Source organism: Coffea arabica, chromosome 3c (assembly GCF_036785885.1).
Source record: "Coffea arabica cultivar ET-39 chromosome 3c, Coffea Arabica ET-39 HiFi, whole genome shotgun sequence".
NCBI lineage: Eukaryota > Viridiplantae > Streptophyta > Magnoliopsida > Gentianales > Rubiaceae > Coffea > Coffea arabica.
In genome coordinates, this window is record NC_092314.1 from 39,808,663 (window position 1) to 39,834,504 (window position 25,842).

Genomic DNA, 25,842 nt, shown 5'->3' on the forward strand with positions numbered 1-25,842 from the left:
TCTCGAGAAAGGTTTCTGAACTTGTTAGATTTGTGGCAATTGTATGTAATCTCGAGAAAGGTTTCTGAACTTGTTAGATTTGTGCACAAATCTACAAAAGGGCGATAATAAAATTTCATAAAAATGCAAGTTTTGCGTAAATACCTAGTATTGTAGAAATCTCTAGAAGGGCAATTTCTTTAATTTCATTCAACAGACAATTTTGTACAAACATCATAGCGCACTTGCGTTACTAAACCGCCAGTCTCCAATTGCTTCTCCATTGTTCTTCTATTTAATTGCCTCATACCTTTTCAACTCAATTAGATGCAAAAAAGAAAAAAGAAAACTCGATTAGATGCAAATGTAATTATCAAAGTTACATGACAAATCAATGCAATTGTCATAAACCTCAGGTGAGGTTCTTGTAAGTTTCCCATAAAATTATTGATTTGATTTGTATAAATATAGAAATCTACAAGGACAATAATGAAATTTCGTAAAAGACAATTTTGCATAATTTCGTACAACGCTGGTAAACAGCAAACCTCCCAGGTTCCAACTGGCTTCCGTGTCCCACAACTTCCACTTCTCTCCTCTCTCTTTTATATGCTTTTACGTTTTCTCTCCGCCTCTCGTCTTTCAAGTTCTGTGGAGGTGAAAGAAAACAGAGCTAAAACACCAAAGGAACAAGAAAGAATACTCAAATAAGCAGCCTAAAAGAAGAAAAAGAAAAAGAAAATGGCTTTGCAGTTGAATGCTATCAACTTTCAATCCCAGAAGTTCCCCTCTTTTGGTCTTCCGCCAATGGCCAGCCTCAGATCTCCCAAATTCATCATGGCTTCAACTCTTCGTTCTGGAACAAAGTAAAAGTTTTTCCCTTTTTTGTTTTCCTTTAATGGAATGTGTTTTTCGTATTAAAAATGAATATTAGGGTGACCCTTTTGTTCTTTATGCATTTTTCTAATGAAAGTTTGGATCTTTGCAAAATTTTATGTTGTTGTCCTGTTTATTCATCTGGGTTTTTGCTGCTTTGCTCTAATTTTGTTTCCGATTGTTTTAACTTCTTGTTGGTTTTTATGATCTTGTGATGCCGAGATTTATTTATTTTTTGGGTCTGTTCAAGTAATTAAAATTTTTTTTGGGCAAAAACCGAAATGTATCTGTGAATATATATCTTGGAAGGTGTTATTTTTATTAGTTCATCATTTTACTAGTTTCTGTATATCTAATTTTCTGCTTTCTAAGTCTTTTCAATGTATTTGTAACCGAAATCCATCAGTTTATGGTTTAATTCAGGACATGTAGGTCATTTTGTCCTTGAAAATTCCATTGATCAAACTGGTTATGGTGTCTTGTCACTTTTACTTTCTCAATTTTCATCTCATAAGTTGTGCAAATTTTCTCTTTATTTTTTTTTAACAATGGCAACTAATGTACTAATGCTCCTGTTTTTAACACTTTGAAATGGTCAAATGGTTTTGTGATTTCTGTGTGCTTATTGCTTCTTGTCATTGTCCACTATCTTATGGTGTGGACAACTAAAATATTGGTATAACACAATGCATTTAGTATTAAGTGGTTGTAAGAGCATTAGACTTCTCTGATTGTTTTAATTTATTTGGACTTAGCCCTGCAAGTTGTCTGGTTTCGTTGGTTTGGCAATATGGTTAAATGGCCTGGTTCAGTTCATATCTTCTTTTCTTCTGTAAAAGAAGGTCAAACATGTTATAAAATCTTCTGGTTCACAGTAATTCATCTACTCAATTCCTATCTCCTTCCTTCCAATTAATCTTTCTATCTGAATAATGTTAATTTTCCTCATTTAAGTTATCATGCCACACACCTCTTGTTTAGTGCGAACTTGTCTTGTGTGATAGCGCTCATTTACATTGCCACATGCCATCTGTCGGTTTTGTTGCATTTATAATCTGTGAACAGCTGGATTACCTTTTTGTGCATGCTCTTTACGTGTCAAGATCAGCGAGATTGGGCAACTCTTTGTCACTTTGCCAATTACATCTGTTACATTGTCATTTATGGGATGTCGGTCGCATTCTTCTCTTGTCATTGTTATCTGGGAAGATTAACATACTGACTATGAAACAATCCATTTGGTATTGAGTGGTTGTTAGGCATTAGATATCTTTTGTCTGTTTTAATTTGCTGTGAGTCAGCTCTGACAACTATCATGGTTTATTGGGTTGGCTATATGGTTAAATGGCCTGGTTTAGTATATCTTTCATTCTTCTGTAAAAGTAGATCAAACATATGCTATTTTGAAAAATCCCAGTTTATAATTGATTTTCCTTTCTGAATATTTAAAGCTCCTTTTGCCTTATAATCTCACACATCTCTTGTTCCGTGCAAACTTGTTTTATGTATCATTTCTCATTGTTTGTCACCATCTCAAATCTGCGAACAGCTGGATTACCCTTTTGTGCATGTTCTTTACGTGTCCAGATGAGCGATAGCAGACAAACTCTTTATCACGTTGCTAATTAGTTCGGTCACATTGTCATATATGGGAATTCAGTAGCATTCTTCTGTAGTCATTATTATCCGAGTCAATTAAAATATTGACGTAGTACAATGCATCTGGAAGTAAGTGGTCCTTAGAGTGGTAAGCATCCATTGTTTGTTTAAAATTGTTGGGACTTAGCTTTAAAGTTATCTGATTTTTCAATGTGGGACTTCAGTAGCCTTCTCATTTATGCAAAAATTTAAATGTTGAGTATAGTACAATGCATCTGGTGTTAAGCGGTTGTTAGAACATTGATCATTTGTGGTTTGTTATAAATTGTTGGGATTTAGCTCTAAAATTATCTTGTTTTGTCGGTGTGGCAATATGGCTGAATTGCCTGGTTTAATTTATCTTTCTTTCTTCTGTAAAATTCAATCAAACACATGTGACTTTGAAAAATCTCAACTCACAATTGATTCATCTCCTCCATTCCTATGTGCTTTCTTCCAATTTATTCTTCCTATTTGAATATTATCAATCTCCTTTTACCTTATTATCTCAGACACTGTTGTTGACTGCAAACTTGTCCTGTGTCATTTTCTGTTCCCACCTATATTCTGTGAATGGTTCTATGAGCTTTCCATGCATGTTCTTTATGCATCAAGATAAGCTAGATCAGCCAAACCATTTTCTGTTTCGCTACTTAGTCCAGTTGCATTGTCATTTATGGGGTTTCTGTTGCATGCTTATTTAATTGTTAGTATTTTTTGTAGTTTTCTGCATGTGTTAATGGTTTAATATGGCTAAGGGAACTACTCTCGATGGGATTTTATTGCAATCATCATGGTTATCTCATAAAAGTGCATGTAGCTGTTTTTAATCTAAGGATATAGGATTGTTATTCTTGATATGGAATTTATAGATTCTAGTTGGTGAACCACGTTTCACTTGTATTTTTTGTCACAGGTTCTTTCTCTTGGACTTGAATTGTTTCTAGGTTGTGATATAGAAAAGTATTTATTTACATTCTTTCTCTTAATTTCTAAATATTCTTGTATTTGGTCGTTTTTAGTCAGCTAGCCATTTGTTGACCTGTCGTACATTGTTTTGTGGAACCACTATCTTGTAATTCTGGTGCCCCCAGGATATATAAGTTTTCAGTTTCTTCTACTCATTATGCTGTTTTTATGTCCTAAAAGCAATACCCTTGAAATTTCTTGTTACTTGTCCTCTTTGTAGTCAAGTATGTTGTATACCCCTGCACCTGACCTTTGCTACCCGCATGGATTCACTTTTTATATGTGTGCAATCTGCTGTGAGTTCTTGCATGTCACATCTCTCTGAATTTACTTCATCTATTAGAGAAAGTCGATAAGAATGTGATTCTATTGTTTTTTTTCCTTTTGCTTTGATACAGTTGAATATGCCTATTAAATCAAACTAACATCTCATGTTTTATAATTGAATCTTAGTTAGCACACGTCCATAACAAATAGCAAAATGCAGTATTGAAATGTGACATGCATAAGAATTTTGAAGCAAATTTATGTGCTTGTCATCATCTCCATGTGCAAATGTGCTGAATACTGTTCATAAGTTACATGTTTATTTATATATTTATGTTGTATTTTTCTATCATGGATGTAGACTTCCAGTTAAAAGATGCATAGATCAACTTGAGATAGTGTACAAATATACAGATAGCAGATCCAAGTAATTTTGGTTAGTATATTCCAGAGTCAGTAATATCAGCATCTAGGAGAAGAGATGGATAGTTCACAGACTATGGCATCGCTAATTCGCTATAACCATTTTTCTTTTCATGTTCATCATCATGGAAAAGTGTAGGTTTGTGTAATTGTTCTACATCCCCTGTTCTAGAAGGCAATCCTTTGGTCGAGTTATGGACCTCACAGTTTGAAGGTAGTTAAGACCTGAACTGAATTTTCAATATGGCCACAAGTATTTGTTGCATGCGGTTATTTTACTTGGAAGATTGGGAACAGTGGTCACTATCTTGCATGACTTTTGTGAGCTATGGGTTAGCCATCTTTAGATGTCACTGTTGTAAAATAGTAAATGATAATAACATTGTTGAGATGGCACTAAAACATATTTTTGAGGCATGACAAATTTTGTTGTTTTGAAAATTGTATAGAAAATCAGATAGTAAAATAATGTTAAGAGTATTCATAGTTTAATTGTTACGATAAACCATTGACCTCCAAAATCATTATGTTAAGTTGATGTTTTGGACCGCTTTTTTTTTGCTTTTTTTATCCCAACTAATATGCCACTTCCTGGGATGGTTTTATCATTTTTCACATCTCTGGGGTAAAAACTGTCCCTTGTAATTAAGCAGCTTGCATGTATCTTTTTCCTTTTAGGGTTGGGGCTACTGTCTGGGGTCATGGTGGACGAAAGTGGTAAATAGAACAATAATGTCTAATTTGTCTACTTATTCTGTTCTTCTGTATAAAAGCTGGGTTAATGCTGCAAGATATCCTGGTTACTAAGGCTTCTGTATGAAAAACTGTCTCATCTATCTGATATAGTTTTTTGACATCTATTACAAATTCCTTGCTAGGTTTGCCTTTAACAACACAGACTGAAACACTGGAAATGTAGCTATACCATGAGAGGCTCAAAATGTCATTGTCTTAGCAGAATTATAATTGATTGGTTGAGGTCAAATAATATGTTTGAATTATGTTGTCCTCAGAGGAAGGAGTAAGATGAATTCTGATGGACTTGATTCTTGAAAGCTGGGTTTCATTTCATTATAGCCTCTGGAGGCAACATTGTTTTCCTACGCTGAAATCAGCTAGTAATGGATTGCTTCTTAATCCGTTTTTTTTTTTAAATTGGTAATTACAAACTAAGTTTTAGCGTGCTTACAAGCATTGACACTGGTGTTTTTGCCATATTTGTTTGACTGTGTGGTTACAATTAGCACTAAGACAATCTAGAAACAACTGCATGCAGAGCAATATTAATTTAACCATCCCTGTTTAAGGATTGGATGATATGTATTTGGATTATCATCTAATTAAGGAATCTAGGGTGAGTCTATCCTGGATGATAAATGCTTAAAGATCTCCCTTGTTATGATTGCATCTCCACACTAATTCTCTTTTAAAAAATATTTTTGGTAATCTGTATCTCTTGTTCTATATGTAGGGAGGTTGAAAACATCAAAAAGCCTTTCACTCCTCCCCATGAAGATCATGTACAAGTAACGCACTCGATGCCGGCTCAAAAAATTGAGATCTTTAAGGCTATGGAGAACTGGGCTGAGGAAAATATATTGGTTCACTTGAAGCCTGTGGAAAAATGTTGGCAACCACAGGATTTCCTGCCAGATCCTGCTTCTGACGGATTTCATGATCAAGTCAAGGAACTGAGGGAACGTGCAAAGGAAATTCCAGATGATTACTTTGTTGTTTTAGTTGGAGATATGATCACAGAAGAAGCCCTTCCAACTTACCAGACCATGCTTAATACATTGGATGGCGTTCGTGATGAGACAGGTGCAAGTCTAACCTCGTGGGCAATTTGGACCAGGGCTTGGACTGCAGAAGAAAATAGGCACGGTGACCTCCTTAACAAGTATCTCTACTTGTCTGGACGAGTAGACATGAAACAGATTGAGAAAACAATTCAGTATCTGATTGGGTCAGGAATGGTGAGGCACCTCCCCGTTTAATATTTTGGTATACTATCTTATTAACTGTGTCAGTACTTGCTTTGTTTCTCAATCCTGCAAGCATTCCCTGCCATAATATTTGAATGTGAAATATCTTTGTCCTTGACCTTTTTTCCCAATTACGAGAAGAAATGTGTATGAATTTTGAAATAGAAAAGCTTTTGCAAGCTTCATTTCTCCTTGGAACATATTTTTTCAGTTCTGAAGCATCTTTTATACATTTAACAGAAGGAGAAATGTACAAAAAAGAAGCAAATACTCTCCTTTTTGCAATCCTAGATATATAATTTCCATCTCTAGATCCTTATGTTGTCAGGAAAAGTACTTTTATGATTGTGCAATTGTATACTTGATTTTTTGGTAGTAAAATGTACCTTTTCGATTACCCACATAATCTTTCAAATCGTCAAATGTTTAAAGCATTCTAATTGGGTTGTAGAAATTGGACGTATACTTGATGTTACTTTGTTTAAACATGGTCCTCAATTCATCGCATCTGTTGGAACTGAGAACATTGCTTGACTTATTGACTTATTGAACTGTTTAAGAATTTTATCAGTAGATTTCTATGAGGTATTAATAATTCTTATTTCCTTTTCCTCGTTTGCATTTAATATGGTCCTCAACTTCAAATCTTATGTTTCTATCACCTTTTGCAGGATCCTCGGACTGAAAACAGTCCTTACCTTGGATTTATCTATACATCCTTCCAAGAAAGGGCAACTTTTATTTCCCATGGGAACACAGCCCGACTAGCCAAGGAACATGGGGACATCAAGTTGGCTCAGATCTGTGGTACAATTGCAGCGGATGAAAAGCGTCATGAAACTGCCTACACCAAGATTGTTGAGAAGCTATATGAGATTGACCCTAATGGGACTGTGCTAGCATTTGCTGACATGATGAGGAAAAAAATTTCTATGCCAGCTCATTTGATGTATGACGGACGCGATGATGACCTTTTTGAGCACTTCTCAGCTGTTGCACAACGCCTTGGTGTTTACACAGCCAAGGACTATGCAGATATACTGGAGTTTTTGGTTGGCAGATGGAAAGTGGGAGATCTGACTGGACTATCTGCTGAGGGTCGCAAAGCTCAAGATTATGTCTGTGGGTTGCCTGCTAGAATCAGAAAGCTAGAGGAGAGAGCTCAAGCGAGAGCCAAACAAGGACCCCGCATTCCCTTTAGCTGGATATATGACAGAGAAGTGCGGCTCTGATTGTATGACAAAAGAAGTTAAGTTCAACTCACTGCCTAGTTTTTTCTTTCTTCCCAAAACACGTATATGTAGGTTGGATGTGAGCTGTAGCTTGCTTACAATTTCAAGCGTTATGTCGTTGGGGAGAGATTTTGTCAGGAATGACCTTTTGTAGATACTGTTTTATTTGTCTGGAATCTGTAGAACTCCTTGTGGAGTTACTATAGTTTTATATTCTGCTTTGAATGGGTTATTGTATGTTTTGGACTTCTAGTCTAGTGTTATGTGACTGTAAACATATAATCAATATTAGGCAATTTTGATTATGGTCTACTAATAGGTATTGCTAATTTACTGCTTTTGATGCTTGTTCAGTTGCCCTATGTAGGGCTGCTTGGTGTTTGCTCATGCTCTTCAGGTGTGCTGGTCACCAAACTATTACGATGGTAAACTCTTGGCCACTCAATCCATTGGACTTTCGAATGATTCACTCAACTACTTATTTTGTCTAAATCAGCCATTCTACACAATTTGGCCGGTAAATATTTTTCTACTCAGTAAGTTTTTTTATTGGGTTGAGTATGGGGACACTATTCCCCATATGATCAATAAACATATCAAAGGAAATAAATCCACCAATCACCATATATAACAGTGAATTAAGGTAGTTGGTCACTAAGAGAGTTTTAAAACTCTATTTGGATGTAGGTCAAGGGATCAAATCCCTTGATCTGCATTCTAAATATTCAGACTTTTTTTGAAAAAAATTTCGCCATCAGGTGTGTATAGAGTAAAAGTAGGTGTTGATTAGGAAACATAAAATAAAAAACATAATAAAGTTATTTGGTGTTTTAAATTTTTTTCTTCTATAAAATACTAGTAGGTATGGATACAAATGCACATAAACTTTATGGAATTAAGAAACATTACTGATTGGCCATTATTTTCCACAGTTAGAATTTTAGTGAGTTATTTGAAACTTATGGGGGAAGAGATAGGTTGGGCGGTTCGGGAGAGGGGGAGGAAATGTAAGCGAGACATCCTGAATTTGAGCTCTCTCACTTGCACCAAAAATAAAAAATGAAGTTTTTAATAGTCAATTGAGCAAAACGTCCAAAACTTTATAAAGAAAACAGCCTAGTGGCTTCCTGAATTTCTTTACCCTAATTTCAAATCATTACGTATTGAAGCAAAGTTTGCGAGTTAATGGCATTAAGAAGTTTTCATACAATCTGTTTTTAACCTTACATTGTGCGAATCTGATGATAATAGTTAATGATCTTAATCATCCAAAAGCTTGAACAAACGTGAACTTTAAGGTACAGTAGAAGATGCAATTAGTACAGTCAAGATTTCAACTCACACAATCATTTCAAAATTACGAGAGAACTTATAATACAACACACTTAATACACGACCACTTTCTTATTTTCATGAAGATTACAACAAGAAGTAGAAGAAGTAGAAAATTACGAAAAATTCTACACACCATTAAGGTAACTTACAGTTAATTCAATATAACCATACCGTAACGAAACTATAAAATTTTGTACCAATTAGAAGTTACAAAGAAAGTTTCACTATCAACCATTACAGACAAATATACACTAGAGCTCAGTCCCGAAAAGTTTGTCACTTTTGGAGAACTGAAGTTTCTTTGAATGGTAAGGCAGAAAGAAGAGATGGCCGTTTGTACTTCCTAAATTGTTCCTACTGAGTTGCCTAAATTTTACCTAAAGTTGTGTGGTTAAGTTGCCTCTGCAAACAAGTCAACAGTCAAGGCCCACCATTTAAATTAATTAAAGCCACGCCAACTCTTTGCTTATTATGTACTGCATGCGCTAGCAAACAATTACCAGTGCCAGTCACGCACTTCAAAGATAGTGTGCGACAACTCTCTATATCTCATCATTGAGAAAACTTGTATTGAGCCACGTATTTAAAGATAGTGCTTGAAGGATAAAATTAGAATAAGAAGAAATATTCATTTGTTATTTTAGGCACGTGATATACATTTTGGGATAAATAAAAAAAAATGACAATTTTAATGGAACGAAAGGAGTATATGTGTGTGTGTCTATATATAGTGTAGAAATTTACGGTAAATAATTTTCACTAGGAAAGTGAGAGATGAAAATGATGATTTTAAGATGTGTTTAGCACTATCCTTGACATGTTATTTGCCCCTAATACTCAAAGTATTTGTTATAGGATTACGGCAAATCACCTCTAAAATACAAAAAGATTTAGAGAAAAACTTGGTAACAAATGTCAAGTTTTTTTCTTCACAAGAATGATCGATAGTGAAAGTTAGCTTCTAGTTACTTTTTATTTGTTAAGAGACATGTTAATACACTTTACCCTTGTATGGTTTACCACTTTTTCACATAACTTTTCTATAATTTTCAAAATTATAAATAATCCCCTCATGGTTTAAACTAAAGTGTCAAATTGAGAAAATTTGTATTCCATGACGGAGTTAATTAAAATGTTAAAAGTATCCTTATATAAGTTGAAAGTTATTTATTAACCGTAAGAGGGTTATGTATATACTCTGAAAACCATAAGGAAGTTAAGTGTTAAAGCACTAAACTATAAAGAGGTTATGTGGTAAAACACAAAATCATAAGGAGTTAAAATATCATGAATATTATGTTTATATATTTTGGTCGCTTTTGGCCATTTTAGTTTTTAAATATGGGTATTCTTGACATTTTTGTGGGTTCCGTTACAGAGAGTCATTTTTGTTACTTGGATATTTTAGTCCAAGTCATGAGAGAGTTATGTATATTTTTTAAACTACATGAAGGTTATGTGAAAAATCGCTAAATTATGGGAAGGTAAAGTCTATTTTACCCTACTTTATGTTCAGTGATGTTTTCCAACACCACACAAATGTTTACAGTCACTACTCATCTTAGATACCACAAGGTGTGACTAATCGTTTCGAATATTTTATCTTCAAATTACTCTCTATCCCTTTTGTCCCCTTTTTTGTACAATTGTCTCTTAACTTTTTGATAACCCAACTCAAACAAACCAATAATAATCAGTTGATAAGTTTATTCAAAACCAACAGATAACTCAAAACTTTCTTTTTTAATAAAAAAGAGTCTTGCTGGTCGTAAACGTAGAAATCAACTAAAACTCTTCTTTATTTTTTACCCCGAATCATCTTTTTCTTAAACCCTGACAAGTATTTTGATTCATTCATTATATCTTTAATCTTGCAACAAAAACACTCAAAAGATCAACAAGCAATAATTAATTTCATCTTTATCCAGGTAAAGTAAATAAAAACTTATTACATAAGGCTTTTCAGGCACTTAATTATGTTCGTACCATAAATAATATTCTCTTTATTGCTTTTTTTAACATAGACTCTAGTTTTAGCTCCAAATCAAATGAACCAAGCTGCACATTTTTATTTTCTTGAAGAGTCGCAAGATTCTATGAGATTGACTGACTTACTTCACGTAACTTACTAATTGTCCATTGATGGTATTATATGTTATGAGAATTTCATCTCGATATTTTAGTACTTATGATTATTTTTTCTACATTTATGGGTTGAAGTAGCACACAAGTTCAGTCTCAAGTGTCAATGACTTTATAGACCTTAATGTCATTTCTAGTCAACCGAGTGCAAGTTTAGTTGCCTGTAATGAAATTTGCGGCTGTCCCATGCCATGTCCTGGTGGTTTTGTTTGTAGATGCACAATTGATGGAAAATCCGGCAATATTTAGATGTTTTGAATTATGAATAGGCAAGGGTTTGATATTACGAACCAACAAGATAGACCATGGTTATTCAAGTATTAGCAGGGTTTTTAGGTCTATTAAGTAAGAGTGGTTGAAATTTTATTGCTATTCTCTTATTGTTATCCATCAGATAATTTTTTGAGAATCAAATTCCAATATCTAACATTCTTATCAAGCATGTGTGTGTTTATATCAACTTATTTAGCTCTTTCTAATTTATTTTTACATCTCGTAATTATGTAAATGCATGTTTTAAAATTAATTACTTAATAGTAATTGACTGATTTACCATTTAATTATTTTTCCCTTTCTTGATTTAACTAGTCCAGATTTGCCATGACGATATTCAAGAAGTGATTTATCATAACTTATGGACATTCATAAAATTGAATCCTAAAGTGATTGAGGTTTTCCTAATACAATTAACTATTCACTATATCCTAATACAAGAAGGAATGTTGCAGACTTGCAGTCTTCTTCTTCATGTAAACTAGAGTTGAAGAAATTCTAATTAGGGAACCACCGCTTGATTTATCCAAAGGAAAAAAATTTTGAGTTATCAGATGAATTAGTTTTAAATAAACTTGTCAACCGATTATTATCGGTTTGTTTGAGTTTGGATCATCAAAAAGTTAGAGACGACGTGACAACTGTACAAAGAAGGGATAGGGGGAATAGAGACTAAATTGGGGACAAAAGATTCGAAGCAGTGATTAATACATCCACAACGTCGAAAAGGTGTCAAGAAAATGCTCAAGGAAATTTGGCCGTTACACAAAATCCGTGGAGGGATCCAAGCAAATTCACCAACGGACCTAGTTTGGTACTCATACTACTATGGAATCCACAAACTGATCCATCCGTGGATTCCTCCTGCAGATTTTGACGAGAGAGCAGGTGGCGTCTCTGACTAGAATCCGCACATAGAATTCGTTCAATAATCCATGGATGGATTCTGTGTTTATGATGTGTCCTAATTATCATGTTTTTATGTTCCTTTATCACTATGATTTTATGCATATTTATCTTTAAAAGAACTACTTAAGGTATGTTTTACATTTGGACAGATTAAAAAAGCATTTGGAGTGAAAATGATGCAAAACAGGTCAATTTAGAAGGAAAATGCGAAATTCATGAAGGCAATAGCTAATGCGTGCTATAATTAGGGGGGGGGGGTCAAAGACGAGGCCCATTCGAGGTTCAAACTTATTTTGGTTAAATTGACAAGTTAAGCAATGATAGGCGCCCATTTTACAATCTGACTTAAGATCCGATATTGTTTAGACATGCATTTTCTCAGTTTTAATGCATGTATCCAATTACAACTTAAAAATCCTACCTCCTAGCATTACAAATAGAGAGTTTTGGTCCATATTTGGGGGAATTGAAGGGGGAGAACGGCCAGAGACCACTACTTTCTCATATTCTACATTTTTAGGAGTAGATTAGAACAAAGAGAACTAGAGTTTGGCTATGAACATCTTTATTTCTCTATTGAGGGCAACATCTAGCAAATTCTCTACTCAAGCCAAAGATTGAAGTATTTATCCCAACGATTGTGAGACCACATTTGATCTTTTCAATTTTTGATTTGCAATTTATCATTCCTTGATTTTATTCTATGTTGATGCATGTACGGTTGAGTAAGTGGACAATTATTCTCTCTACATGTATTCTTCATGCCAAAATACTAATTTTGATCCAAAATTGTCTTCTATTAGTATTTCTATATGGAAAATAAAGTTAATAATTGGTTGTCCCCTTTTGTGAATCTTTAGGGGAATCATGGTGTTGATTAAATAACTTCATGTGTCATGGGGTATTGTCATTTTTGACTGATTTTTGATTCTTAATGCTATTATTAGAGTAATTCGGGATTGCGTCAATATCTAGGTTGTCTAATAATAAGAATATAATTTGAGTGCATCATTTTGTGTTGAATTTAGAGAGTTTGTAAGTTATCACTGGCATTTGGAGTAACTTAAGCCAAATAGTTGATTAAATGTTGAATTTTTAGGAGTTGACGATCAATCAGAATAAAGGTCTTCATGTCCTTGGTTTGGCTTGTTATTTATTATTTTATCATCTATTTTCATTATTATTGTCTTAATTCTATTTTTTAGTTATTTCAATTTACTTTTCAGTATTTTAACAAAGGAGATCAAAGTTTCAACTGTTCTCTATGGGTTCAACCTGGACACCCACTACTACAAGTTTGAGTTTCTAATAATTAAATTTTGACACCCGTGACAAGTGTTTATTTTACTAGTCCAAACCAACTTTTACAAGTCTCATACTTTTACATTTCATTTAGCAAACTATACCATACTACAGTTAATTCAATATAACGACACTATAAGGGGCGCTTGGTTCAAGTTTAGAAATTGGAATTGTATTTGGAATTGCATCCAAAATTCAGTATGGGTTTTGATCAAAAGTATCATTACAATGACTAGTATATATTTATAAGGTTTTGGAATCAAATTATTTTTCATTTTCTTTTCTTTATTTTTTCTTCTTTCCCTTTTCTTGCTTCCTTCTTCCCAGTCTTTAAGTACTTATGCTTCACCATATTCTCTTGAACCAACACTTGATCATCACCAATCAACCTTACAATCTAAGGAGTATGGAAAAGTGACTGACAAGAGATGAGAAAAAGGCTTACACAAAAAGAAAAAAAAAGAGAGGAGAGAGAACCAAACGGAAAGGAGCGGCTTGATGTGGAGTATTAGAGGAGAGAGGAAGAGAGTGAAGAGAGAAGAAAAGAGAAAGTGAGAGAGATTGACAAGAAAAGAAAGAGAACCAGATGAGGTGGGCTACTGCCATGGAGGATTAGAGGAGAGAGTGAATAGAGAAAAAAGAGAGAAAATGGAAAGTGATGATGAAAGCCTGCTGTGGAAGATGGGATGAGAGAAAAAAGATGAAAAAGGAAATCTGATGGTAAGACACTGCCGTGAAGGTTGGGCCGGCGTGATAGAGTGATGAAAACGATCTATTTTCTTTTCTTTTTGAAGTTTCCGAGTCCAATTGAGTCAAATTTAGAAATCTACCAAAATCCCTCCAATTTGTTGGGCATTAAGAACTCTCAAATTTTAATGATTCGCTCAAACATTTTGAATCCAATACATGTAACCCCAACAACAAGAATTTGAATTATTTCAATTCCTGATTCAGATCCCCTTTTACCAAACAGCACCTAAAATTTCTCACCAATTATAACTTACAAAGAAAGTCTTACAATCAACAATTACACACACACACACACATATATATATATATACATACTTTTTTTAATTTGTAATTGGTTTATTAAAAGCAGTTGCGTATGAGGAATTAAGGAGTATGCAGTAGAAAGTAACATTTAAACACAGAGCTCAATGGGCTTGACCTCGGGCTGCTTCTCTTCCACTTTAGGCAGAGTCACATTTAGAACTCCATTTTCCAAGCCGGCTTTCACCTCAGCCACCTAGGCATTCTCCGGCAACCGGAATCTTCGGAGGAACTTCCTGCTGCTTCTCTCCAGATGGTGCCACTTGTCATTCTTCTCCTCCTGTTCCTTGCTCCTCTCTCCACGGATTTGTAGAATCCTTCCCTCCTCAAGTACCTCAACCTTGACTTCCCCCTTTTTCAGCCCTGGAACATCAGCCTTGAACACATGGGCTTGTGGGGTCTCTTTCCAATCAATCCTTGCATTGGCAAATGCTGTGGTTTCACCAGCTGATGTGGGAAGATTAATAAGAATAGAAGAGGTAAAGAATCCACCGAATGGATCCCACATAACGAGGGAGAAGGCATCAAACACATTGGTTTTTCTGCCTCCAAAGACGATTGGAATCGGAGACATCTTTCTAGTTAATATGTGATAAGCAGAATTAATTTCAATGCAAGAAAAATAGCTATGAAGAAGGAATTGGATATTAATTTATATGTCTGATGGATGAAGGAAGGGAGATTTAAAGCATGATATTTACAGTCCAGGGGAACGTAGTCTAGAGTCTAGACTTGGCTAGTGTGACTATTACTAATAGAATATTGGAAAATGGAATTAAAATAAATGAGACCAAGATGATGGTTCGCGGTTTTGGTTGTTCCATATTCGTCGCGGCATATCGGTTGAATATCGAGTGATATGCATATTATAACATATAAAAATTTTCAAAAAATTTGAAAAAATTACTAAAAATAAAAAATGCCATAAAAGATATAATTTAAAAAAATATCCGAGTCAACTCGAATATTTTGATCGATTCCATACATCACAGATTCGAATCGGCCAATATTGATCGAATCAGAATGAGTCGGAGTCATGGGGATATGAAATTATTGACGATTCGAGATTGGTATCGTACCGATTCCTCCGTTCCCGGTTATAACTTGGCTGAGATGGCTAGCCATGATCAAGATGGTTCTGGTACTTTCATGGAGGCTGATCTACTTGAGCACCATGCTTCTCCCTCGAGAATCCCATAAGATCCACAGGAGATTGCTTCCATATCTGTAATCTTCTACCATATTCCTAGCTGATATTACTATATGTCATTTGTCACTTCTTCAGCTGCCTACATTTCTAGCATTATGAGATTTGCAGTAGTATTGAACATGATTATTGAGCTGGGGGTTCCTTATATTTCTAAAATTATATTGCAGTTTGCCACTACACAGCTTCCAACCTTTAGTTAATTGCATAATTGATGTGGACTGAACTAGTGGTACAGTCACCCAAAAAAATAAAAAAACTGAAAGATTGGAACTAATAGTAAAAATGGACATACTTCTTCAGCTCATGAAGTAGGTTTTAAGCTTAACAATATTCTTTGTTGTTGCCCCGTTTGTATGGCTTTATCTCCGTTTGGATTATAGCTGTTTTTGGGAGTGTTTTTGAAATATTTTACTGTAACAATGTAGTTGAAAAATATTTACTGGAGATGAGGTTATTTTTAGGCTATTTTTTGTATTTTTGGTATTTTTAAGGTTGTTTTTAATGTTTTTAGTATTTTTGAAGTTATTTTTTATGTTTATGAGGTTGCTATTTTTGTGTTTTTGAGGTTATTTTTGTTTGTGTATTATTGTAACATTATAATTGAAAATTTTGTTTTTAAAAAAATCATCAATCCAAACAGATATTTTGCTAGAATGTAAGGATTATCATACTTTCGTTTAGGTAATGACAAGTTAGAAGCATTTTAAAATGGAATTGGGGCAAGAATTTTGACTTTGTACAATAATGCGATCGTATTTTTTGGGCAAATTATATTTTACCCCCTATAGTTTAATATTTTTACATAACCCTCCTATGATTTTAAAAACTATACATAACTCCTTTATAGTTTGGATTAAAGTGTCAAAGTAATGGACCTTGCAATTCATAATGGAGTCAACTAAAATATAAAAAAGCACCCCTACGTAAAGTTGAAAATTATTTATTAACTACAAAGGCTTATGTGTATATTTTGAAAACCAAAAAGGGGTTATATGGTAAAACATTAAATCATAAGGGGATTATATGATAAAATATAAAATCATACGGGGTTAGTGCGTCATGTATGTTATATTTATATATTTTGATCACTTCAGCCATTTTAATTTTTTAACAAAGGTAATTTTGACATTTTAAAAGGTTTTGTTACAATGATAATTTTCGTCACTTTGACACTTTAATCCAAATCATGAAAGGGTTATGTATAGATCTTGAAACTATAGAGGGATTATGTACAAAAATACTAAATCATAGGGAAAAAAATGTAATTTTTCCTTTTTTTTTCATGAGTTGTGTGTACGTTAATAGACGTGTAATTGTATGCATATATTCAATTATGTGCATGAACAAAATTTACGTGTACCACAAAGTAATATTAGTATGCACTAAATCATATAGAATATAAAACAACAGTACAACCGTATCGACACTTCAATTATACCTACCCCAAACCCTTGTAAAACATTAGAACCATCAGAACCGCACATGACCCATGCCATGGCAATGTTGTCAAAATCACGATCCTACGATTCGAATCTATAGGATCGATCCAGATCGTATGTGAAATCGGAAAATACCTCATTTTGCATGGGATTTGTAGAATCGTTTGTAGGATCGTACGATCCTACGATTCTATTGCGATTCTATGAAATTTTGCAAGTTTTAGAAAAATGAGGCTAAATTTTGTAATAAAATGCAAACATTTGGGACAAGCTTATAATTTACCAAAGAATTACAACCTTTAATTGCAATTATGTGACAATTTTTGTCTAAAGTAAAAAAAACACACTAAAGATTCTCACGGGTCATATGGCTTCGGGAATGGAAAAGGGCACCGAGAAAGACAAAGGGACTTTTCAATTTTCATTCTACCAAAACCAAATTGGGGCATTTAATTCGGCAGAGGTGAACTGGAGCAATTTCTTCCCCATCTCCACTTGAAGCTTCTTTTCCATCTTGATTTCAAACAAATTCGGGTGGAGCAATTCCTTCCCCATCTCCACTTGAAGCTTCTTTTCCATCTTGATTCCAAACAAATTCGGCAGAGGTGAGGTGAATTGCATTTAGTTATTTCGGCAGAGGTGAATTGGGCAGAGCCTCAGAGGTGAACTGGGCAGAGGTGAATTGCAGGCCGTCGGCAGAGGCCGCGGGCAGAGGTGAATTGCAGGCCGTCTCCATTGCTTCTCTCTCTCCGACCCCTTTTCCTCCTTACTCCTCCTGTGAGTTTTTTTATGAGCTTTGGAGTTTGGAGTTTGGACTGCTACCAACTTCCGTTCTAAGATATCAAGATTTGGCTTTGTATATCTCCTTATGTTTTTCTTCCATTTTGATGAACTTCCAAAAGGATTTATTTCTTCCTTGCTTGCTATCTATCGATCCTGTTGACTTGTTCCAGGGAGCTCAACCTTTAATTGCAACATTTTATTTCCTTGTGATTCTTTGTTGGTGTTATCATGAAACTAAGAAGCATTGGTTCAAATTATCTTGTGTTCAAATTATCATGAAACTAAGAAGCATTTTATTTCAAAGTTAGGCTGCTCTGGATTGGAATATAAATTATCTCGTGTTTCCATTTTTCATTTTTGTTTTAATATCAGAAACTAAAAAATGTTACGTTCTAGATTTTCACTAGATTTTCAGGTTGCTGGCCTTACGATACTCACTGTGGGATTAAGACTGATAAATTGCATTGAGTTCATTAATTTAGTAAATTTAGGAACATTTGGTGGGATCTTATGATTCTACAATCCGATCCTGTGAAGCTAAAATCGATCCTACGTAGTATCCCGATTTTACAAACCTTGTGCCATGGTAGTATGTGTTTGGAATTCATTCTGAAATCGAAATCTTTGACTTATAGGAAGCAATTCTCCCTTTTTTTTTTTAATTAGAGCTGATCAAAAGAATAATGAATCATCTACGTTTTGTACAAGCAACTTAACAAATCAGGAAAATCTCCCAGTTGGGGTCCTACAGAAACCTTGAACGCCTACATTCTGCAGGAAAGCGTCCGTTAACCCTTTTGGAGTCCTTGCAGTAGTCATAGATAATGAACTTAGATTGCACCCATCTCATTCTGTTTCGTCCCTTTGCATCAAGCCCTTGGGTTTCCCACGCTTGTGTATTGATAGAATGAGGGGTTTTGGAAGTACAAGATGAACCTGCTGATGCTGACCATACACAAGCATCAGCATTGAAGTTCCTATAAAAGGCTAAAAAAGGCGCTAGTGTCCAATCTGTCTTGATCTGTCCACCTTGTGTTGCCCAATCATCTGCATTCCACAAGCTGCAGTAAACCTTCATTGGTTGATTCTTTGGAAATGGAATGCCAGATCCTTCATTGTTGTTGAATGCTCTGATGGGGCTACCATCTACCAAGAAACTGTAAACGCACCATAGATATGCAAATATGTTAGAAATTGAGGCAATGATTTTCCATTTTTTGCTTGTTAGAAATAGAAATCATTTAAGGAGTTTGTAACTTACATAATCCTCTGAGGGTTCCAAACTATGGAATAAGTGTGGAAGGCTGCAGTTGGATCGAACTGTTGACTTTTGGCGACATTTCTTATCCCACATCGGTGGGATTAGCTTTTGGGGAGGGGCTTGAGAGTTATAAATTAACTCTCTCCCTTCCCAATTCAAACACACCAAAATTTTGTATTCTTTCTTCTCCCAAATTATTAAGAGCGGGTCACTTAGGCGGTGTCCGGAGATTAGGCAAAATTGGCCGAACTCCGTTATCAATTTTCGGGTGCTTTCTTTCCTTATCTCTTTTATTTATTCTGCATTTATTTAGTAGTTTCTTTTCAATTGTAGTATAGTATTCAATATATTTGTTGGGTTTATTTGTAGCGTTTTATACGGTTCTTTTGGGTGTATTTTGCTTATTCGTGTGTACGTATTGTTTATGTATACACGGGTCTGATTGTGATAATACACCGTGCACGTAAATTCTGCCATAAGAGACTGGGTTTTAAGTGGGACCGCTTGTAACCCCTCCAGCCTTTCCTGGGAATTTACTTGGAATAGTAATTCTGTCTTAGGAGATTGTTTTAACAATCTTTCCTGAGAATTACTGAATTGGTTTAAATCACTAGTTGAATTTTTGAGTGGAAAATTACCCGGTTTCCCCAACATGAACCACAAACGGAATTGTTGTTCCCTATTTCCTTTTCCTTGTGCATAAACATTGGTATGAAGTGTACATGGCTGGCCAGATGCATTTCCTAGGAACTCGAAATCAATCTCATCGTGCCTTTCGCCTTGAGAAGATAACTGCATTGATGCAAAAAAAAAAAGTTAATTTTGTCCGTGAAGGCTAAAGAGGTAGCAAAAACTCAGATTTTGTGCCTATGAAGTTGGAATACAAAAGGGAGAGCTCTTTTGAAACTCACAGAATGTGGTAACTGTGCCAGCTGAATTGCCAGGTACAAATTTGATTTGCATGTAAAATCTACCAAAGAGATAGTCATTTGTGGATTCAAAGCCAGAACCAGATAATTTGTCTAGCGAGAGTGTGAGAAGCTGGCCTAACTTCTCTGGCCTGACTTATCTATCTTAGCTCTTCCGTCTCCAAAATTGATCTTGACATCCCGGTAAAAGTTACCGGCTGCTGAGGCTTCCAAGATCAGGCAAGCCATTAGTAGGCAAAGCTTAAGCGCTCTTGAAGATGGCATTTTTAGAGCTTAATTTTGAGGACTAAAGATGAAATGGATTAGTAAATATTATGCAATGTGATGAAATACTGATGCTTTGGGGGTTTTGGTAGGAATGCATTTATAGAGGTGTGATTTAGAAGAATGGATCGCTGACTTTCACATTTAGGAAGTATCCAAGAGGGAGGGGAGACAAGTTTATGAGTTGGCAATAATAGTTTAGTAAGAATATGTAATGACAGAGTGTGCAGTTGATCGGTATTCAGAAAGGCTCAAAATCTGTTTTGGTACTTTACATTTCGAAGTAGCTAAGCTATGTGCAAACTGGACACAGCTATGGAATACCTGGAATTTTTGAGTTCTTTATTGCTCTTTCAGAACTCAGAAGTACACGAGCAAGTTTTGTGAAATCTGAAGGCTGGAAGTTCCCTAATCCAAGAAGGGCATTTTTTAATACAGAACATGTTACTTTGAGTAAGACTTATCCATTGTACACTTGGTTGTCTACACTTTTTGCGGACAGAGTCCCCTCAAGTTAGTTATTAGGAGCTTTAACGGTTGCCTTTTCTAACTCTGTGGGTAATATATAAATATCACTGTCAACAACATCTCACTCATAACAAGATAATAATATGAGGGAAAGGAAAGGAAATCCATGGAGGGATAAGGTTTTTATTTGGATTGATTTTTGAAAGGAGAAAGAAAAAGACGGACGAATGTGGGACTTGTTCTATTTTTTTTTTCTTGGCAGATTCAAAAGTGGAAGGAATCGCAGGAAATGGATATAAAGGTTAATGATAATTATGTTACAATTTTCTAAAATATCCTTACTATTGGCAAACTAAATCAAGTCTAGAAGTATTTATTTATTAGTTTTATTGGAGTTAGATTTTTAGTAGTTGTGTGATTTAGGAATTTGTGTTTTATTTAGTAATTTTTTATGCAAGTGGCTTCTTTTCTAACAAATCTGGTAAATTATAAATAGAATATTATTTATGATGTTTTCTTGAGTGAGTCTATAAAAATTTGCTGAGTTTTCTATTGTGGTGTAATTTTCTTCATTGTTTATGACTTCAATAATATTATGAGTTGATTATTTTCTTCTTTCCCACATATATTTTGAGTATTTGCTTTATCCCTTCAATTCTGTAACCCTGCATGCATTGATTATTATTATTAGAACTCTAAAATTTGGATTCTACAATCAGTATCAGAGCTAGACTATGAGATTATTCCTGGACATTTTCACTGTCAGAGAATTAGAATACAAAAATTGCTGAAAAGTATTCAGTTAATTGAGTTAGACCACAAATTGATCCTGAAGTGTGTAGTTGGTGAAGAATTCGACCATAAAATTGGTCTAAAAATTGTTAGATTGTTACGGGTGTGAAGACAGATCGGAGAGGAATCCTGTCAGATTTGTTGATTGCTACAGGTTGTTAGATTGAAGGATTTGATTGGTTAATCGACTAGGAGCCTAGGAAAACTTGACAGAGGGGAGAGGAAAATTTAATCAGGTATATAAATTGTTAAATAATGGCAAAAAATTATAGAGATTTGATTGATAGTGAAAAATTTTTCATATTGACTCTTATAAGCACAAATAGACAAATATTTTGGTTGGGTTTTAACAGTGAAAAAATATCTCAAACAGTGTAATTTAGATGATATTCTTTATTGGGTTGATGCAAGTGAGTTGTCAAAACATGTTTTCAGAAGAAGGCACAATTATTCTTTCAAGTGATACGTAAAACAATGGTAGAAAGTATTTTCAAAATTTTTGTTTGCTGTACTAAAATACTTTGGAGATTTTGGAAGGACATTTACTATGTTTTGCAAATAATTGAGAAAAATTATGCTTTCAAACCGAAGTCTGGTTGTTTGTATTGGTTTGTGGATTTTGAGAATGATAGATTTGTTGATGATATGAATGATATTGAAAATTTTGAATTAGTTGATAGTTTTGATTTGCATACCTTATTTGGAGAAATTGGGAGTGATGAATTTGTTAAAGAAAAACAATGTGGTAATTTGATAACGAAAACAAAAAAAGTCTGATTTGGTGTATAAAGAAAAAATAATTGTTAAAAATTTATTGGTTCTGACTCTCTTCAAGATGATGGAAAGATATTTGATTTGATGGATACGGATTTCATTGGAGTTCAAAAATATTTTGCTCCAAAAGAGTTGATTGACAGTATGAAAATTTTGGGTGATTGTGGTAGTGGTTATTTTGAATTATTTGGTGAGTGTAGTTTTGGCAAGAAAGCAATCTATGATTTTGTATTTTTTGGGCACTTACATTGGTGGTAAATATGGTGATTCTAGTGATGAATGGGTTTCTATGAGTAAGTACTTTGATTAAAAAGAAATTGCTGAGAAATTATTTGCAAAATACAAAGGGCGTCCACTATCACGTGTAAAGATGAAACTAATAACTGGTAACAAGATGGAGTTGCATGTTTGCATAGAGATTGTTGTTCGAGATGGTGTTTGATGTGTCTCAATGGAGAGTTTGGTTAAAGGGAGGTAACGTTGCCAAACTAAACCAAGTAAAGAAGTATTTATTTATTTATTAGTTGTATTGGAATGAGGTTTTTAGTAATTGTGTGATTTAGGAATTTGTGTTTTATTTGGTAATTTATTATGCAAGTGGTTTCTTTCCTAACAAGTCTGGTAGTTTATAAATAGAATATTATTTAGGATGTTTTCTTGAAAAAGTCTAGAAGAGTTTGTCAAATTTTCTATTGTAGTTTGACTTTTTTCATTATTTGAGATTTCATTGATAGTTTGAGTTGATTATTATCTTCTTTCCCACATATTTTGAGTGTTTGTTTTATCTCTTCAAATTTATAACTCTGCACATATTGTTTATTATTAGAACCCCAAAATTTGGGTCTACAATTACGCTGTACCATTTTTATCCATGATGTAATTTATCTTCAATACAATCTCCAAACCATCCTATCACCTAAGACCTACTTTCTTTCTTTTTTGGAAAAATTTGTTCAAAATGTTCCTCACGTTTTGCAAGATGATTTTTTTCATCTGTCACTTTTAAAAGTGTAATTTTATGTTTTTCTTATAAATTCACATTAGTCAAATTTGGTCCATATCTAAAGTTTCGACTAGTTTTCGTCGAAATCCACCATGTGCCTTGCACGTCATCATTTTGAGTGGTAAAATTGTCAAATCACATTTCACATAATCTAATCCATAGTCCGTCACATCTTACAAAATAAATTTTTTAGTTCCTCATATTTTATAAAATGAACTTTTTCATCCATTATTGATCATGTATACGAATAATTTTTTTTTTGAACATATGTATGTCTACTTAATTTCACCTGATCAGTACAAATAGCATGTAATATATTTCTATTCGATTTCACCTACAACTACAATTAGCTTATTTAAGTGGAATTAAATATAGATATATTACATGTTATTTATACTATTCAGGTGGCCATTTTTACAAGCAAAAGTCGATTTGCATCAGTACAGCAGTACTTAATCCAAGAACAGAGGGCCTCATTCCGATGAAAGAAATCTAGCCTCTGGATCACTTCAGCTTCTTCACCCCTTGGACTTGAGAGTCATCACGGAGAAATGGACAGCCGCAACGTCGTCGTTTGCGACAATGGCACTGGTTATGTCAAGTGTGGCTTTGCAGGTGAGAATTTTCCCACATCAGTATTCCCCTGCGTTCTTGGAAGGCCAATGCTAAGATATGAAGAATCTCTCATGGAACAAGAAGTCAAGGACATTGTTGTTGGAGATGCTTGTTTGAAACTGAGACATCAGCTGGATATTTCCTATCCTGTCAACAATGGGATTGTGCAAAATTGGGATGATATGGGCCATGTATGGGATCATGCCTTTTTTAATGAACTGAAGGTAGACCCAACAGAGTGTAAGATCTTGCTCACGGATCCCCCTTTAAACCCATCCAAGAATCGTGAAAAGATGGTTGAGACCATGTTTGAGAAGTACAACTTCACTGGTGTCTTCATACAAGTTCAAGCTGTTTTAACATTGTATGCTCAAGGTTTGCTTACAGGATTAGTTATTGACTCTGGTGACGGTGTTACGCATGTGGTTCCAGTTGTGGATGGATACTCATTCCCTCATCTCACAAAAAGAATGAATGTGGCTGGACGCCATATTACATCATATCTCGTAGATTTGCTTCAACGGAGAGGGTATGCAATGAATAGAAGTGCTGACTTTGAGACAGTTAGGGATATTAAAGAGAAATTATGCTACATAAGTTATGATTATAAAAGGGAATATCAATTGGGACTTGAGACAACCATCCTTGTTAAGAATTATACACTACCTGATGGAAGGTTGATTAAAGTTGGGACTGAGAGATTCCAGGCATCTGAGGCTCTTTTCACTCCGGAACTGATTGACGTTGAAGGTGATGGAATGGCGGACATGGTGTTTCGTTGCATTCAGGAAATGGATATTGACAACCGCATGATGCTATACCAGCATATTGTTTTGAGTGGAGGAAGTACAATGTATCCTGGGTTACCGAGTCGCTTGGAGAAAGAAATTTTAGATCGCTATCTTGATGTTGTTTTGAAGGGAAACAAAGATGGATTAAAGAAACTGCGGTTGCGGATAGAGGATCCACCACGAAGAAAGCACATGGTATACCTCGGAGGAGCAGTTCTTGCAGGAATTATGAAGGATGCACCTGAGTTTTGGATTACCAGGCAAGATTATTTAGAAGAGGGAGTTGCGTGTTTAAGCAAGTGTGGCCAGGCATGAGTTCATCTGGCAGAAGTTGTAAAAGGCAGAAGATCTGGAACAGGGTTGCAGTTGGAATTGAAAGGGGTGGATGTATCACTTGGGTGGCACAGACGAGCTTCATTTTTGTTTCCTCGAGGACTTCATTACTTCGCTTGCCTACAAAACAGTGGTCTTGTACTACCATTGAATTTGTTGCCTGTACCATATAGTTCCTACGCTTATAGATGTGTAGTGTAAGTTTTGTGAAGAAAAAAAAAAATACTATTCAGGTGAAATCAAATAGACATATACATAGGTTTTCAAAAACAAGAAAAAATTATTCATACACATGATTAATGAGGGATGAAAAAATTCATTTTATGAATTGTGAGGGATGAAAAATTTATTTTATGAAATGTGAGGGACTATGGATAGGTTTATGTGAAATACGATTTGACAATTTTGCCCCTAAAAAATGATCACCTGCAAGGCATGTAGTGGATTTCGGCCAAACACTAGTCGAAAATTAAATTTGACCAATATAAATTTGTAAGAAATGTAAAATTATACTTTTAAAAATGATGGACGAAAAATATTATTTTATAAAATGTGAGGGATATTTTGAACAATTTTTCCTTCTTTTTTTTTTATTTTTTTTTAACTATTGTCTGAAACTTGTGAATGTCAATGATTTTATTAATGCAAGCTATTATTTGAAGACTTCAATCTTCTATTGACATGTTAATAACAAGAAGAACTATAAAAATTAATCAAAGCTAAATGTAAAGAGGGGAATGATAATAACATTTTCAAGGAAAAAGTCAGGCATAGAGGGAGTGGGGGTAGAGAATTCAAGG

The 25,842-nt window shown here is 34.5% G+C and overlaps 4 protein-coding genes across 4 annotated transcripts; 2 read left to right on the forward strand and 2 right to left on the reverse strand.

The window, feature by feature from the left end:
• Positions 1-532: 532 nt before the first annotated feature.
• On the forward strand, positions 533-7,681 carry LOC113735059 (stearoyl-[acyl-carrier-protein] 9-desaturase, chloroplastic-like). Its single transcript, XM_027261983.2, has 3 exons — positions 533-845; positions 5,624-6,128; positions 6,809-7,681. Exons 1-3 carry the CDS (start codon positions 721-723, stop codon positions 7,367-7,369), a joined length of 1,191 nt encoding a protein of 396 aa, XP_027117784.1. The 5' UTR covers positions 533-720; the 3' UTR covers positions 7,370-7,681.
• Positions 7,682-14,420: 6,739 nt separating this feature from the next.
• LOC113734526 (18.1 kDa class I heat shock protein-like) lies at positions 14,421-15,040 on the reverse strand. The gene has a single exon (XM_072083247.1). The coding sequence runs from the start codon at positions 14,952-14,954 to the stop codon at positions 14,577-14,579; it is 378 nt and encodes a 125-aa protein (XP_071939348.1). The 5' UTR covers positions 14,955-15,040; the 3' UTR covers positions 14,421-14,576.
• A 2,342-nt stretch (positions 15,041-17,382) lies between these two features.
• LOC113735060 (actin-related protein 2) lies at positions 17,383-25,286 on the forward strand. Its single transcript, XM_027261984.2, has 2 exons — positions 17,383-17,806; positions 23,708-25,286. The coding sequence occupies exon 2, from the start codon at positions 23,855-23,857 to the stop codon at positions 25,022-25,024; it is 1,170 nt and encodes a 389-aa protein (XP_027117785.1). The 5' UTR covers positions 17,383-17,806; positions 23,708-23,854; the 3' UTR covers positions 25,025-25,286.
• On the reverse strand, positions 18,558-20,266 carry LOC113735934 (xyloglucan endotransglucosylase protein 1-like). The gene is made up of 4 exons (XM_027262895.1): positions 20,125-20,266; positions 19,985-20,043; positions 19,712-19,865; positions 18,558-18,958 (listed from the first exon to the last, which is right to left on the reverse strand). Exons 1-4 carry the CDS (start codon positions 20,264-20,266, stop codon positions 18,558-18,560), a joined length of 756 nt encoding a protein of 251 aa, XP_027118696.1.
• Positions 25,287-25,842: the final 556 nt, after the last annotated feature.

Excerpts from the sequence above, each read along its gene's own strand:
- LOC113735059 (XM_027261983.2), top strand. The coding sequence starts at position 721 with ATGGCTTTGCAGTTGAATGCTATCAACTTTCAATCCCAGAAGTTCCCC. Across the intron at positions 846-5,623 it reads ACTCTTCGTTCTGGAACAAA|GGAGGTTGAAAACATCAAAA; the intron begins GTAAAAGTTTTT and ends TTCTATATGTAG. Across the intron at positions 6,129-6,808 it reads ATCTGATTGGGTCAGGAATG|GATCCTCGGACTGAAAACAG; the intron begins GTGAGGCACCTC and ends CACCTTTTGCAG.
- LOC113734526 (XM_072083247.1), bottom strand. The coding sequence starts at position 14,954 with ATGTCTCCGATTCCAATCGTCTTTGGAGGCAGAAAAACCAATGTGTTT.
- LOC113735934 (XM_027262895.1), bottom strand. The coding sequence starts at position 20,266 with ATGCCATCTTCAAGAGCGCTTAAGCTTTGCCTACTAATGGCTTGCCTG. Across the intron at positions 20,044-20,124 it reads AGATAAGTCAGGCCAGAGAA|ATTTTACATGCAAATCAAAT; the intron begins GTTAGGCCAGCT and ends TCTCTTTGGTAG. Across the intron at positions 18,959-19,711 it reads GTTCATGTTGGGGAAACCGG|ATGGTAGCCCCATCAGAGCA; the intron begins GTAATTTTCCAC and ends GTTTCTTGGTAG.
- LOC113735060 (XM_027261984.2), top strand. The coding sequence starts at position 23,855 with ATGGACAGCCGCAACGTCGTCGTTTGCGACAATGGCACTGGTTATGTC.